This window comes from Pseudorca crassidens, chromosome 3 (assembly GCF_039906515.1).
Source record: "Pseudorca crassidens isolate mPseCra1 chromosome 3, mPseCra1.hap1, whole genome shotgun sequence".
NCBI lineage: Eukaryota > Metazoa > Chordata > Mammalia > Artiodactyla > Delphinidae > Pseudorca > Pseudorca crassidens.
Window position 1 is genome coordinate 77,897,379 of NC_090298.1, and position 16,277 is coordinate 77,913,655.

The window sequence follows — 16,277 nt, forward strand, 5'->3', positions numbered from 1 at the left end:
CCTCTGAGGCACTGTGCTAGAGGCCTGGGGGATACAGAGATAAAGAAAATGTGTTTTCTGCCCACCATCTGATAAGGGAGAGGCCAGCAGCCTCAGTAGGCTGAGACCTAGGAACGTAACTGACTGACTTGAGCTTTCCTTGGCAACTTTCTGAGAGAAACTGTGATTCTATAGCTCCCCTTGGAGTTGCCAAGAAGTGTCAGTTAAGGAATTAGTAAAGAGAAGCCTGCATGATTTGATCAGTTGAGCCTTGGTCTTCTTTCTGTAAAATGGATATATTGAGGTCTCTCCTTTCTAGGTTACAAGGATTATTCGTTAAATGAGACAATGTGAAAAATGCTTACAAACTAGGTGCAATACAAATGTTAGCTATACGTGATCATACAAAAAGACAGCTCTCTTTAAAATTTGATATTGTTATAAATGGAGAAAATTCATGTTAGAGAACTGAATAATTTTGAATTCATTCATTTTAATTTCTAACTTTCGGATAAAAGAATAAATGAATGAAACAATTTCCTATGGAAACTAAACAGTTTACTCCTACTCCCTTTCCTCCCAACCCATGTTTTTTTGTGTTTTTTTTTTTTTTGCGGTGCGCGGGCCTCTCACTGCTGTGGCCTCTCCCGTTGCGGAGCACAGGCTCCGGACGCGCAGGCTCAGCGGCCATGGCTCACGGGCCCAGCCGCTCCGCGGCATGTGGGATCTTCCCGGACCGGGGCACGAACCCGTGTCTCCTGTATCGGCAGGCGGACTCTCAACCACTGCGCCACCAGGGAAGCCCTGCCAACCCATGTTTGATTCACTTCCTGCCTAAAAGTTAGGGGCAGCTTCACCCACTACACTGTCTACTACAGTTCACAAAAGAACATGCCAGTAAGAACAGAGCCACACAGACCTCCCCCGAATCCACCATCTTCTCCACCCCTCTTCGGTCATTCTGAACGGTGTTGTAGGACGTGTACACTCGGGGCTGTTTCATGTGTTCTGGTTGAGAAGAGGTCCCATGCAGAATTAGCTTCCAGTTCACGATTCTTCCTTCATTTTGCATTCTTCCAGACTAATGAGTAAGCATACATAATTTTAGTGTATGTTCTGAGCAATATAAACTCCTTCAAAATAGCTAAATTTTATAGTTTAATTTTAAAATTCTGTGCATTTCATGTGTAGAGCTCTGGGTACAAAGACAAAAATCACTGGCCTCACTCTTCCTATGAAAATAGATAGTTGACAGGTTCAAAGATTTAAAAACTGATTAATTGCCTTCAATTAAAAAAGGAGAACTCTCTACGTGAACCTTCTTTTCTATACTGGGTGTGTCCTTGAAAAGTTGACTATATCTTATATAATGAGAATTATATTTATCAATTATCAACTTGTTAGAAGCATTCCATTGGGGAAAAAAAAAGTCTGCAGAGTAATATAAATAGCCCTCAGCATTAAGCAGTCCTTAAGAGCTGTATATTTATGGGAAGAGTAATAATTTTCACAGGCTCAACAATTATGTTAAAAATAATGCTGAAATCTAAAATATCTTTTAAAAAAATCTAAAATATCTTTAAAAATAATCTAAAATTATAGAATCAGATTTTGCAGACTTGGTATAAAATAGTCCCATCTTGGTAAACAGATTTTCTTAGTTTCCTTATGGTGAAACTGAGTAAAAGAATGGAAGCCAAGGTCAGGAACAGGACCATAAACTAAGAATGTTTTCTTGTTCTCCCTATGAGAGCAGAAATTTTTACAACTTCCATTGCTAAATCACAATTTTAGCAGTCTTTAGATGAAAGCTATTCTCAGAGAAAAAAAAAAGTAACAATGACTGTAGAATTTTTATTAACTTAAGTAACATCTCCAGGAATTTAAAATCATTTATTTTAAAAAAGTTATCTAGACATTGAATCTGGTGCTACTGGTACTTATAACACTGCTATCTCAGAATAACTTGGACCTGAAAAACCACTCATTTATATGCTCACCTATAGAAAATGCTGGAGAAATGATATAAAAATAAATAATTCAAATGTATTTGGCTTTTTGCTCAGACACTTTATTTTTGGGACTGTGTGTTACAATTATAGAAGAAAATCAGTGTTAGCAAACAGAAAGAAAACTGAGAAATGCTTTTGTTTCATAACTGAAACAAAACCAAAAAAGTCGTATTAAATAAGATATGTTATCTAACAAGTAAGCTACTTTTAAATAGCCACTGCAGTAAATATTGCTAAGAGTTCTGTCATATGACCCCAGCAGAGTGTCATAGCAAAGTTGGTGTAGCATTTAACTATGGTTGTAAATACAGCTGATTCTGGTGGCTGAGTAGGTCATGTGGCTGGCTGTGTTTTGACATGACATGGGTATACTTGGATTTGCCCCACAGTCTGTCACATTGTGTATCAAAATATATTTTCTTCCTTCTTATATGGCTGGTGCCTAATTTTTTTAAATTTATTTTCTATATAGCCAAGTGGGGAGAGCTTGAAACACTAAACTTTCTCCTTACCTCTATAAGGAGTGATCAAATTTCCTTTGGGCCCTTTCTTATGCACTAACTTTAAAAGAGCTTCAGAGTGTTTAAAAGTGAGCTTGTGGTTCTGTATCCTTTCATTCATACTTACAATGTCTGTAATTCCCAAAGTCCAAGTGCCTATGGGATTCTCTCCCCATGTGTGAACAGACATGAAGTCCCAATTCTTAAAGCCATTAGGAGATGTATCCCGCTCTCTTTCAGCCAACAGTACGGTGCTGGTTCCTGTTTTCATGCAAGCATCACAAATTAACAAGTGTCCTAACAGATCTGATAGTAGGACACACTTTAGCATTTGATAACTGAAAATAGAAGCCGGGTAAAACTAGCCCTCTTAATTTTCCCTTTGAGTATAATACTAGGATGGAGACATTCTCAGGAAAAAAAAAAGTTTTTATTCACAGTACTTAGTGCATTGCCTGACATATAATAAGCTGTCAATAAATATTGTAGAAAAATAAATAATGGATGAATATATTGAGTAAGGTTTATCTGAATAAGGAGAATTCAGAGAACTATGTTTATGAACTACATTAAAGAAGAGCATCAAAGACCTAACATACATATTAATGGAACTATCATTTTGAAATTTAAGAGGAAGTTTTGAAAATTTAATAGGTGCCTGAGTCTATAATGTAGCATAGACATAATAAAATAAAGCCATATATAATTTAATCTCTTGTCATATAAAATCTACTAGTAAAAGTAGTTTACTAGTAAGAGTAGTTACTCTAAATTTTCAAATCCAAGTTCTCTATAGATCAATAAATAATATTTTTAAAAGAAAGTGTCAAATGAACTATAGGGCCATTAATGAAAAAGCATTCTGCCAATATTTCAGGCCAATTCCAAGGTATTAAGGAAGCATAATTCCAGAATTAACAGAACTTACTCCAAACCTCTAGGAAGTTCATATCCTGGAAGGGCATTATAGAGATAGTTCATCTTTCTCATACATCACTTATGGGAATTAAATTTAGTCAGTTGAACCCTACTAAAACATGAAAAAGGATTAGGACAGCTTCTCCTGGTTGGATCATGGTTTATGTTTCACAAGCTCTTTACCATCTATGATCTTGTCTGACTTAGTAACCTTTCAGGAGAGGACAAATTGTCCATATATCGTATCATATGTCTTAATCATATAATTGTGGAAAATTTGTTAGTCTCCTCAACTCTCTTTCATGGATCAGAATTCTCAGTTTTTCCACTTAATTCCTTGGATGAGACTGATATATCTGTCAGCTTAATTATTAGAGTAATTTTCACTAATGTGTTACCTGAGAGAAATGAATGATAGATCAGTGCCCTGGGATAATGAGCACAGTTTGAAAATGCATAACTCAGAAGGGTTTATTAATTGGTATTATTTGAATAGGCCTCATTCTTTGCTTATCTAAGGATCAGTTTGAATGAGCAGAGCAGAGTTCTGATGCAAAAAAAAACCAAACAAACATATTTTTTAAGACCTGAAAGTGTCTATGGGAAGACTTAGGTCTATATATAAACAAAAATCAATCATTGATTTGAAATCATTTAATTTATACTGAAAAATTTAAACACATAATTTAGAAGAAATTGAATTTTGTTGAAATTTACCAGCAGCAGAAGTGAGGGTGACATGAAGGTCTCCTCTGCGGGAATATTCAATTGTTGCTTCAAATTGCACATGTTCCAGTGACTTGATAGCATTTTCTTGTCCTTCACAAGCTCTTGTTGGAATTTCTATGATAACTTCTCCATTAGCTTTCAGGGCTCTAAATACATTAAAGAATCATCACTGAACAAAGTGTATCTCTTCTTCCTTGCATTTTATGGAAATATGTACACAACACTCTTAAGGAGATACTCAGCTAGGCTTGTTGTCTCTGTCTATTACGAGTAGAAACCAATTCAGGATTAGGTGTAAAGTAATTTTAATGCACAAGAAAATGATAAGGTTTTTCTGGAAATAGAAAAAACAATTCTACAATTTATATGGAACCACAAAAGACTATAAATAGCCAAATCAACCCCAAGAAAGAAGATCAAAGCTGGAGGAATCACACTTCTTAATTTCAAAATATAATACAAAGCTACAGCAATCAAAACAGCATGGTACTGAAGGAAAAAAAGCACTAATTCGAAAGGATACATGCATCCCAGTATTCATAGCACCATTATTTATAATTGCCAAGATATGGAAGCAGCTTAAGTGTCTATCAACAGATAAATGGATAAAGACGATGTGATACACACACACACATACGATGGAATACTAACCAGCCATAAAAAAAAAATGAAATTTTGCCATTTGCAACAACATGGCTGGACTTGGTGAGTACTATGCTAAGTGAAATAAGTCAGAGAAAGACAAATGCTGTATGATATCACTTATATGTGGAATCTAAAATACACAACAAACTAGTAAATATAACAAAAAAGAAACAGACTCACAGATATAGAGAACAAACTAGTGGTTACCAGTGTGGAGAGGGAAGTGGAGGGGCAATACAGGGGTAGGGGATTAAGAGGTATAAACTCTTAGGTATAAAATAAGCTATAAGGTATATTGTACAACACAGGGAATATAACCAATATTTTATAATAATTATAAATGGAGTATAAACTTTAAAAATTGTAAATCACTATATTTTACATCTGCAACTTATATAATATTGTACATCAACTATACTTCAAAAGAAAAAAGTATAGTACTGGCATAAAGACAGAAATACAAGCCAATAGAAGAGAATAGAGATCCCAGACATAAACCCACCCATTAGACCTGAAACTGTAAAACTCCTAGAAGAAAACAGGGAAAAAGCTTCATGACATTGGTCTTGGCACTGATTTAATGGATATGACATTAAAAGCACAGGCAGCACACACACACAAAATAAACGAGTAGGACTACATCAAACTAAAAAGCCTCTGCACAGCAAAGGAAACAATCAAACTGAAATGGCAACCTGCAGAATGGTAGACAATATCTGATAAAGGGTTAATCTCTAAAATATATAAGAACTCCTACAACTCAATAGCAAAAAAACCAACAACCTGATTCAAAAATGAACTAAGGACCTAAATTAACATTTCTCCAAAGAGGACATACAAATGACCAATAGGTATGTGAAAAAAAAATGTTTACCATCATTAATCATCAGGGAAATGCAAATCAAAACCCACATCAAAACACCTGTCAAGGGGCTTCCCTGGTGGCGCAGTGGTTGAGATTCCGCCTGCCGATGCAAGGGACATGGGTTCCATGCCCCGGTCTGGGAAGATCCCACATGCCACGGAGCAGCTGGGCCCGTGAGCTATGGCCGCTGAGCCTGCGTGTCCGGAGCCTGTGCTCCACAACGGGAGAGGCCACAACAGTGAGAGGCCCCCGCGTACCGCAAAAAAAAAAAAACACCTGTTAAGAGTCAGATGACTATTACTAAAAAAAAGAAAAAAGACAAAGTGTTGATGAGCATGTGGAGAAATTGGAGCCCTTGCACAATTGGTGGGAGTGCAAAATGGTACAGCCACTATGGAAAACAGTATGAAGTTTCCTAAAAAAAAATAAAACTGCCGTATGATACAGCAGTCTCACTTCTGGATATTTATCACAAGAATTGAAACCAGGATCTCAAAGAGATATTAGCACTCCCATGTTCATTGCAGTATTAGTCACAGTAGCCAAGATGTGGAAACAACCTAGATATTCATCAACAGATGAATGGATAAAGAATGTGTAATATTCCATACATACAATGGAATATTAGCTTTAAAAAAGAAGGAAATTCTGCTTTATGTGACAATATGGATACAACTTGAGGACATTGTGCTGAGTGAATAAACCAGTCACAGGTAGATAAATATTGCATGATTCTACTTATATGAGGAATCTAAAATACTCATAGAATCAAAGAGTGGAATGTTGGTTGCCTGAGGCTTGTGGGGGGAATGGAGAGTTCCTAATCACTGGGCATAAACTTTAAGCAAGATAAATAAGTTCTAGAGATCAGTTGTACATTGTACCTATAGTTAACAATTATGTATTGTACACTTAAAATTTAAGAGGGTAGATCTCATGTTAAGACTTCTTAACACAATAAAATAAAAAGGGAAAAAAGGAAAAAAATGTTAAGGAAGACACAGATACTTAAATACAATGCTATTTGCCATGGCATTGAATTCAAGCAGATTTGCCTTATAGCCTTCAAAAAGTGGTCCAATACTGAAATATACCCTCTTAAGAAATGATTTTCTCTCCCTAATGCAGGGCCTCCAAGCCTCCCACCCTTGGGTATTTTGTGTGAGTGGGTCTTCAGTATAATTGCAGTTGCCTTGATACGAGATTCTGCTTCCGTAGCTAGATGTAGTGGGAGAGGTGTAGTCTAATTGAAAGCCATATGATAAAAGATCCTTCACGGAAGGAAAGTCATGAATCACAAAGCACTGTGGCATGAAGCGAGGTTCTTTTGGAAGTAGGTTTGGGGTAACACTGGTTGGCAAGTACTGCATTTCATCATTTCTAAGATGCATTAAAAAAAACTTTAACATCTTTGAATTTGGAATGAATATTAAAGAACTGATGGTTGGTAATAGTTTAATTGGCAATGATTTTTCTTAGTGATATATAAAACAATTGTGCACATTAACTTACTGCTATCGGGTTGGTAGGCTATGAGAGGAAAATACAAATATGTTAACATGATTTGCAAATCTTTGATCTCTGTGATTCCTCATGGACACACAGGGAACACTGACAAATGCCATCTCCATCTACTTCAGAAGGGTAGGTGAGAAAAATTAGGCAGAGTGACAAATGTCATACTCAAATAGTGCCATGGGCGCACATTTGTTTAAAATTCCTGGAGACACTTACCTGGGCTCAAAGTCATTGTCCTTTACAACACATTCCTTCTTCTCAGGCACACTGCTCCAGGTCCTGGGATCAGCTAAATCCACCAGAGCTTTGGCATTTAGCAACCCGAATCCAAATCGACTATTCACCATCAAGCCTGCTCCATTCTTTTTCCATCCAGGGTTATTGGCCAGTGGGTCATACTCAGAGGTCCAGACAACCAAGTGCTGCATATCTCGCCAGGTGAGATTTGGACTGGAGAGGAAGTGACCCAAAGAATCTTTAAGGGACAAAAAGAAGTTTCCTTGCAAAAGCAAGTGCTAAAAACAATCATCTCCATTCAGAGATGATGAGGTATCTTTTGCAACTGTGCTTATGTAAATTTTGTGTGTATCACTATTGTTATGTCTTTCATTCATAATTTAAAATACAGTCTTGAAAACTTCTCCTCATACCACATAAGTTACAATCTTAGCATGAGTAAAATTGGTTTTCAGCATTGTAGAAAAGTAGAACTTGGCCCCTGATTCCTATGTACTTACATTTAACTGGAGCAAAAATTAAAAATGACAGCACTTCCTTTGTGCCCTCCAATCTTCTGCTGTTCATTAACAGCCTTAGTATTTTCAGCATTATGAACCCACAGTTGAGCTTTTGACTTCCTTCTTAGGAACACTCAGATTTAGACATGGGCTGGCTACCTACTCTTAAATATATATATATATAATTTTTTTTTTTTTAATTTTTTTGCAGTACACAGGCCTCTCACTGTCATGGCCTCTCCCGATGCGGAGCACAGGCTCCGGACGCGCAGGCTCAGCGGCCATGGCTCACGGGCCCAGCCACTCCGCGGCATGTGGGATCCTCCAGACCGGGGCACGAACCCATGTCCCCTGCATCGGCAGGCAGACTCTCAACCACTGCGCCACCAGGGAAGCCCAACTCTTAAATATTTTTTATCTCTTTTCTTTATATAGCAAAAGTGTCAAGAAGCTCTTAGCTACTTGAGATCATTCTTACAAGGCACCATGCTGAATAGTGTGGGGATATTCAAGGAGGTAGTTCATGTTTTTAAGAAGTGTACAATCAAGTAAATGAACTAAGTCTTTCAATAACTATAATATATCTGCTGAATGCTGTATTCATAGCATAATGTACTGTAGAACTTTGAAGAGAAAGAATTCTTTTGGGATGGAAAGATCTAGGATGGCTTTTCTAGGAGGAAATATTTGAGTTGATTTTTAAAGGGTGGGTAGAATGTCAAAAAGTTGAAAGAGAGAGAACAGGGGATGAGGCAATGGGTCAAAATCTCTGACAGGGGAAGGATAGGATGTGACCAGAGTACAGTGAATAGTCTTGTTTACTGAAGCAAGGAAGAGGTGAGCTGGAGTACTGAGCCGGATGGTGAGGGCCTTGAATGCCAGGAAAAGGAGCTTATACTTTATCGTTTGGGTAAAGGGGAGCCATTGAGGATTTTTGAGCAAGGGAATGGTATAATGAGGAGTCTTGGCAAAATTAATTTAGCAGCAATATAAAGATAAATCAGAGATGCATGGGATTGTCAGGTCTGTTATAATGAATATGAAACCTTCCCTGATCACCCTATTTAAGATTTCAATTCTCCCCAAATACTCCTGAGCTCCCTTGCCTTGCTACACTTTTTTTTTCTTTCATAGTGCTTATCATCTTCTAACATACTGAGCAAATCATTTGTTTTGTGTATTATTAATGTCTGTCTCCCCTGCTAGAATCAGCTGGGAGAAGGGCTGAGATTTTTATCCATCTTGTTCTCTGATGTGTACCAAGCACTCAGAAGTATGCCAGGCGCAGGGTATATATGCTTGGTAAATATCGGTTGGTTGGATGATTGAGTGTGTGCAAGTGTTTAACTAGCCTTAAATACAATTTTAAAACTTACTGCTATTAGTCATTAGAGTCTTTCATGATCTCAAGCTTTTCCTTAGCTTTGAGACCTGCATTGTTTCTACCAAGCCAATCAAGCATTATTTATTAAATAATAAATGCCTAAGTGTTGAGTCTTCAAGGTTTCTATCTTACCACTAGGTTGTGAAACAACCATCGGGGAATCTGTCTCAACTTGCTATCTTCTCCCCAGAGCCCATCATGGACTGGTTTAACAAACCCCTGGTGACAAGCAAGAGGCAATACACATTCCTAAACACTGAGGAGTCTGTTGCTGACTAAGATCTAAGTCCTCATCATGAGTGCTGCAAAGGCTCTATCTGGTGGGCCTCATGGGGAAGCTGTCCTCTCCACCCCAGTTTGAGTGCACAGCCCGTGCATCACCATCTCTGAAGGGAGCTGCAGTCAAGGACTCAGGCCTTCCTCCCCCATCAAGCTTTTCCCATATTTACATTCCTAGGCCCTGCGCCTTCGTGCCTAGGTCTCCTTATCTGAGGCCTTGGGCAAAGCTCTTCTTCAGGCCCTCAGCCAAGGCCTCCTAATGGGGGAGGAGAAGGAACCTCGAAGATACTTCTCCCCACTCTGACTCAGTACCCAGTACTTCTCCACTCCGAGCCTTCCCCCTCACCCCACCCCACCCCAGAGTCCATAAAGCTACCAGAGCCTTCTGTTGGGGCTTCCTCAACAGTGAGACAACCCCCATGTCCATGCTTTCACCTGACCATCAGCTGGTGCACCTTTCCATGGGGGAAAATGGAATAGGGAGAGTCAGTGTTTTCTCTGGTTTTAGACTCTGGCCTTTACCATCACAGTAAGTGATGAAAGGCTTAACTCTTTCATTTTTGGTCTGTTGCTTTAAAGCTACCCTGACCCCTGGCAGCTCAATATGCTTTCTCTCTGCTCAGCTGAGCTCCTGACAAACAGCACAGAGAGTGACTGATAAAGGCCTGAACCTACTGAATCAAAATATCTGAGGGCAGGGCATGATTTTCTATGTATATTGGAAAAAAACTGTCTAGGCAGTTTTATGTTATACCTAAAATAATAGGAGTTGGAAGAAAGAATACAAGCATATAACTAATTAAGACAATTAGGGGTCAGAATAGGGAGTAATAGAAGGCACATTAAATTATATTCTACTGCCAAAGACCCGTGTGATCTTAAGCAAAACACTTCATCTCCCTGGGCCTGAGTGGACTCATCTATAAGATGAGTGGTTGAGTATGACAATCTTGAAAATTCCATATTATTCAGAGCTCCAGTCTGCCCAATACCATACATACTTCATTGTAGATCTTGTTTCCACATTGGCCATCCCACACGGAGGAATAATTAACTAGCTGAGCAGAAGTGGCTTATTTTCTGAAAGTGGAAACTAGTTCTGGCCTATATGGCACTTTATTGAAATTCTTGCTTCCAGTCTTTTAAAGGGAGTTTTAGGTAAAAGCCTCTTATCAAGGGGGTCTCTGGGCAACACACCAATTTCCCACTTGGACTCTCAGTGCGGGCATGTGTGTGTGTGTGTGTGTAGGTTGGGATGAGGATATGTAGTAAGGAGGCATGGTCTTGATAATCATGATAATCGAACACAAAGCAGATTTTCTACATTTCTACAGTTAGAGAATTGTTTTTTATTTAGTTGCAGATTTTGTTTTTTAATTTTCTTTTACCTATTCTTTGCAAAATATTCAAAGAGGCTTCATTGTCATGCAATTAGGAAAATTAAGCCTATTTTTCATTTGAGTGAGTGCATTTGGTAAATGAAAAGGAGCTTCTAACAATAGTGCATCTCATTCCTGACAGTCTTCCTCTGTTAATTAGCAACTCACTCCTCAGTGGCATCCAGAATAATTAAATTTTTTAAAAATTACATTGGGTTGCTAATCAAGGCTGTGTTTATAGAAAATAAGGGCTTTGGAATTAAACACTGAAATTAAGCATTGCTTCTAATTAGAAGAGTGTAGGTAAAGTAATCTGGAGACAAAACTCTAAGGGGAAAAATCTTAAAGGCTACGTGGGTTAGCCTCTAATCACAATTAGATAAGCCTAGATGTTGAAGATTTTCTAACCTAGAGACTTTCCAACATTTCACAATCCACTGAGTCAAGGATTTCTTTGATGTGATTTATCCAAAGGTTTCACGCAACTTTGAAAGTCCATTTCCCATCCTCTAACCTTTAATGAAAACAGAAGATTGGTTCATCTGTTTGTTTAATACCTCCAAAGATGTGAAGGGATTCAATGTTTCACTTTTTGTTCTTTATTAAAAATTATTCTGATTCTTTGCTCTCCCCTCAAAAGACAGGTTACTGTCTGCCATCTTTCTTAAGTATAATAGTACCACAGGCATTTATCCAAGGAATTCCTGTCTCTTAGTGTGTGTGTGTGTGTGTGTGTGTGTGTGTGTGTGTGTGTGTGCGTGTGTGTATTATTTATAATATATATATATATATTTCCAGGATATGCCTATTAAGTATCCTAATGGGCATCTTTACAGTCACAGCCCAGTGAGATTGTAGGAAAAAACAGTTGTAAGGTAACCCTTCATAGCAGCTGTTTCTCAAATTTTGGCTAAGGTAACTACCAGCATAAACATTGCCTGGAATATCAGAAACTTCTGAATCTGAGTCACTGGCCGTTGGACCCGGGAATCTGCAAACTAAATAAACACCCAAGGTGATGACTGTATGCTGGTGTTTGAGAAACACTCTTTTAGGGAAGGAAAGTATTCCTCTGTACATTTGCCCCAGAAACTATTCTTTGAGCCAGAAATCATTCTTTCTCCTTCCCTCTCCTCTTCCCTTTCCCCAGAGTCCCATATTTAATGCAGCATAGTAAGTAATATGCATGACAGGAGCCTTTTATTCAGAACTCATAAATATGAGTTAAGATGTTTATCAGTCTCAATCTTCTTAACTCCTCTTTCTTTGAGGGGATGAACTTTCCCCTCCCTCACAGGACTATAGGAGGCAGTGTCCCGTAGCTGCTGGTAGTACAGGCTTTGGGGTCAGACAGACCTAAGTTTGAATCTTTTGTGGGAACTTGGTTACATTTCTCAACCTCTCTAAGTCTCAGTTTCTTCCTTAGTAAAATGCAATTAATAATTTCTGTGTCACAAGACTGTTGTAAGGATTAGAGTTGGTCTTGTATATAAAGAGGTTAGCACAGTGTCCGGCCATGGTAAGAGGCTGATAAATACTGAATGTTATTATCCTTGATAAATTTAGCCCAGAGTTGTTCTTCAGTCTCCATAGTTGTTCCTTGAGGAGAAGCACATGGTTAAATGATTCTTCCAATCTTGATTGTCTAGGGACTCTTCTAGAAATTCTGGCATTCAGATTTTCTGAAATAGTCATTTGGGTATAGACAATTGAATGGAGCTAAGAAAACTGCCCAGTTGAGAACAGACATCCCAATAATCTGTATGTACTTTGGCAGGAAGTTTATGAATGTTAAGATAGATTATGGCCATCTTACTGATGATTGAATCAAAACGAAAAGAATTAAATTCTTATTACATGCACCAGGGAGATCATAGACTCTTAATGTCTCTTAAATCGTGAGCAGTGTGAGAATCTGATGGAACCTACAAACCATTCCCCCCAAAATGCCAGACACGCACTCCCAAACATTTCTGCATCTAGTTTCAAAGAAGTTCATGGACCCCACGTATTTCATAACAATCCATGGAGCCCCTGCTTTATACATAGTCCATTAGGAATTAACTGAGATTAATAAGGCTAGATCATTCTTAATCACTTTCTCCTTATACAGAAATAGAAGGTTTGAAATTTTAGAAGTCAGAGATTACACTTTTAAAATTTCAGTTCTTGGTCAAAATAACATTACATCTGTTCAGCTAGATGGGTGTTTCTACTATTCTGGTCACTAGACAAGGATGGGCTAGGTCTGGCTAGGTACATTTGCATGCATCTGATAGGTGTTGGGTAGGGAAGACAAGATTTTAAGGATGGTTTTCTTTTAAAAGCTCCCTGGAGCTAAAAGCTTGTATCCTAAAATCATAAATATCATGATCTTGTTTCACTACGTGTGTATAACTACTTGCCTTTATAGGACCTTATTTCTTTCACTCTGGACCTCTTACCACCAACCTCAGCAATTCATGTTAGATGATCCCTATATGCTGATACCTTCAGTTTCAAGCTGGAGGATTTTGTAAAGGGAAAAGGTTAAAAAAAAAATGATCTGATCTGACCCTTCCATTCTATAGATGATAAATTGAGCCCTCTTAATTTGCCTAAGGTCACATAGCTAGTGATACGCCTAGAACTTGAAGCCAGGTGTTCTTTGCACTTTTCACTGCTTAGATTATCTTTCCTCAAATTTGGTTTGGGTCTGCTGATGCCAGTCAAAGCTTGTGTCTTTAGACTTTGCCCTCTGTCCATCCCCTTCCTGTTACAACTGGACTCAGATTCTGAACATAGCTTTTCTGTTGGATTCAAGAGCTTCAGATTTCCCTGTTTCTGATCGGGCATCTGGATTTGCTCTTCCTTTATCAGTATCTTTCCAGCCCCTCCAAGTAGGTAGACTCTTGATACAAGCCTTACTAGGCCTATCTTTCTTAGCCGCTGTGGCCGTTTCATAACTGAGATACCAGGGACTAAACCACAACTCCACAGGTGGCTCCAGGGCTCCTGGAACAATGCTGGACTCTCCTCAGCAGCTGCAGGGCTTTTCCAGCTATGGCCCGGGCCAAGGAGTTCAGTTCTTCTACTACTGTGAACCTCACCTCATCTACTGAACCTGACATGAAGGAACTGCTTTGTCCTCTCTGTAGAGAATATGGATGTTCTTCTAAGATAACTTCCTTATTAGGAAGGATAATAGTAATTTACAAGTTTTAACACGTCCTCTATCATGCAACCATGCACCTGACTTAACATTTAAAGATTTCTCACCACACAACATGGGAACACTTTTTCCTCTGTATTAAGTGTTAGACTATTGAATAACTATTATGAAGGGAAAAATGTTGCTAAATCTCTTTTTGGTAACATATACTAAAATAAATTCCAGGGGGATTTAGAACATAAATATGGTAAAAGAACCATAATAAAAGACATATAAATAAATGTGTATATAATTTGGAGTTGTAAAGATTTTTCGGAGCATAAAAAGGAAAAAAACCTTAAAGAGACTAACAAAGATAACTGTATACATATTAACTTCATTACATTAAAAATTACATGTAAGTAAAATTAAAAGGTAAATGTCAAACTAACCAAGCATTAGTAGTTTTTCTAACTAAGGCCATAAAACAAAATCAAGGTCATAAACAGTCACAGATGATAAATGGCAAAAGAATATAAAATATTGAGTTTCATTAGTAATGAAATAAAAGCATATAGAGATGAGATGCCATTTTCACCTAACAAAGTAGCAAACATTTTAAAAGATAATAAAAGTAGGTTTGATCAGGGTTTAGGAAACTGGCACTCTCACACATATACTGCTGGTGGGAATACAAAATGGTGCCATCTTTATCAACAGTAACTTGTCAATATGTATCAAAATCATTAAAACATGCATGCCCTTTGACCCCAAAATTCCAATCGTAAGTGTTTATCTTAAGGAAATTATCAGAAATGATAACTGATATCTATGGACAAGGGTGTTTGAGCATGAAATGGCCTTAATAAAATTTGCATTTATATAATGGTATACTACAAAAAGATAAAAGTCCTGTTTTTAATTCTCATGTCCTCTGATGTGTTATATCAGCTCTAGGGTGGGGCTTATATAATCTAAAAAAAAAAGGATGTTTTTTAAACTTATTATTCCTAACACTACCCACAGGAAATTATCTGGACAAAGTCTTTCTTGGTGGGAATAAACAGAAGTGAGAAGGCCTTATAGCTGAGTGGTAGGAGGACTGGAGAGGACTGAGTGGGAGGAGAGCATGAGTTTTTTTAAAGCCAAGGAAGATTGATTTAGATATGAGAAAGTGCTCTTAATATAGGTGGATTAAAAAATTTACAAAATAGGGCTTCCCTGGTGGCGCAGTGGTTGAGCGTCTGCCTGTCGATGCAGGGGATACGGGTTCGTGCCCCAGTCCGGGAGGATCCCACATGCCGCGGAGCGGCTGGGCCCGTGAGCCATGGCCGCTGAGCCTGCGCGTCCGGAGCCTGTGCTCCGCAACGGGAGAGGCCACAACAGTGAGAGGCCCGGGTACCGCAAAAAAAAAAAAAAAAAGAAAAAAAAAATTACAAAACAGTGTGTGAATTAAGATTCCAATGTTGCAAGATAAGTGTGTGTATTAAATCTACATTGAGATGTTGACAGGAAGAGAGCTTATTTTTTATTATTTTTTGTAGTTTTCCACTGTAACCATATATTCAGAAAAAATATATATGCTATGACAAAGAAGGAGAAACAGCTTTTTACAGGTGATTAGACGCATTCTGGGCCTTACTTTGCTTCCAGGGCCAGAGCGAAGATGCCAGCAGCCAGGGGTGCTGAGGCAGAGGTGCCTGTGTGGGTCTCTGTGCAGTCGTTGTGCAGGTCAGCACTCGTCTGAGGGGCACCAGGAAAGAAAGAAACATGGGAGAACATGTGAGGAGTGTGATCGTGTCCCCGGGGGTTAGCCCTACCGAGGGCTGCATCTGTTAGGATCAGGAAGCCCAGCTGATTCGATTCCCTACTTCCTCCTCTAAACTACAGGCGGATGTTTGCCATCTGCTGATGTTTTAGCTCACTCTCCTCTATATGCAACTTGTCTATAATTCTGGCATCAGAATGCCTTTTCCTGGGGATGAAGTCCTCCCACTATGAATTTTTTTTCTCTTCTGAGATTCCCAAATGAAATGCTGTCTGTAAGAAAGGGAGTGTTTCAAAATCACGGTGAATCATGCTGGCCCATTAATCATCAGGTCCATTGTGTTTGGCCTGGCATATTTAGAAGGTTTGCCTCAGGCACAATTCCCTTTTGCCTTCAGATTGACATTTGACTGCCTCTTCAGCACCAGGAGGTAA

At 38.5% G+C, this 16,277-nt stretch overlaps 1 protein-coding gene and 1 long non-coding RNA gene across 4 annotated transcripts in view; one reads left to right on the top strand and one right to left on the bottom strand.

Annotated features, from left to right (window-relative positions):
* Positions 1–16,277, top strand: part of LOC137221514 (uncharacterized) — a 276,726-nt gene that overhangs the window by 97,809 nt on the left and 162,640 nt on the right. The gene's annotated exons all lie outside the window — the stretch shown is intronic.
* PCSK1 (proprotein convertase subtilisin/kexin type 1) overlaps positions 1–16,277 on the bottom strand; it is a 42,040-nt gene that overhangs the window by 3,062 nt on the left and 22,701 nt on the right. For all 3 annotated transcript variants that reach the window (XM_067731276.1, XM_067731275.1, XM_067731277.1), the window contains 5 exons: positions 15,718–15,818; positions 7,383–7,616; positions 4,127–4,284; positions 2,619–2,752; positions 899–1,060 (listed from right to left, as the gene is read on the bottom strand). In XM_067731276.1, coding sequence (XP_067587377.1) covers positions 899–1,060; positions 2,619–2,752; positions 4,127–4,284; positions 7,383–7,616; positions 15,718–15,818 — 789 coding nt within the window. The remainder of the gene's footprint in view (positions 1–898; positions 1,061–2,618; positions 2,753–4,126; positions 4,285–7,382; positions 7,617–15,717; positions 15,819–16,277) is intronic.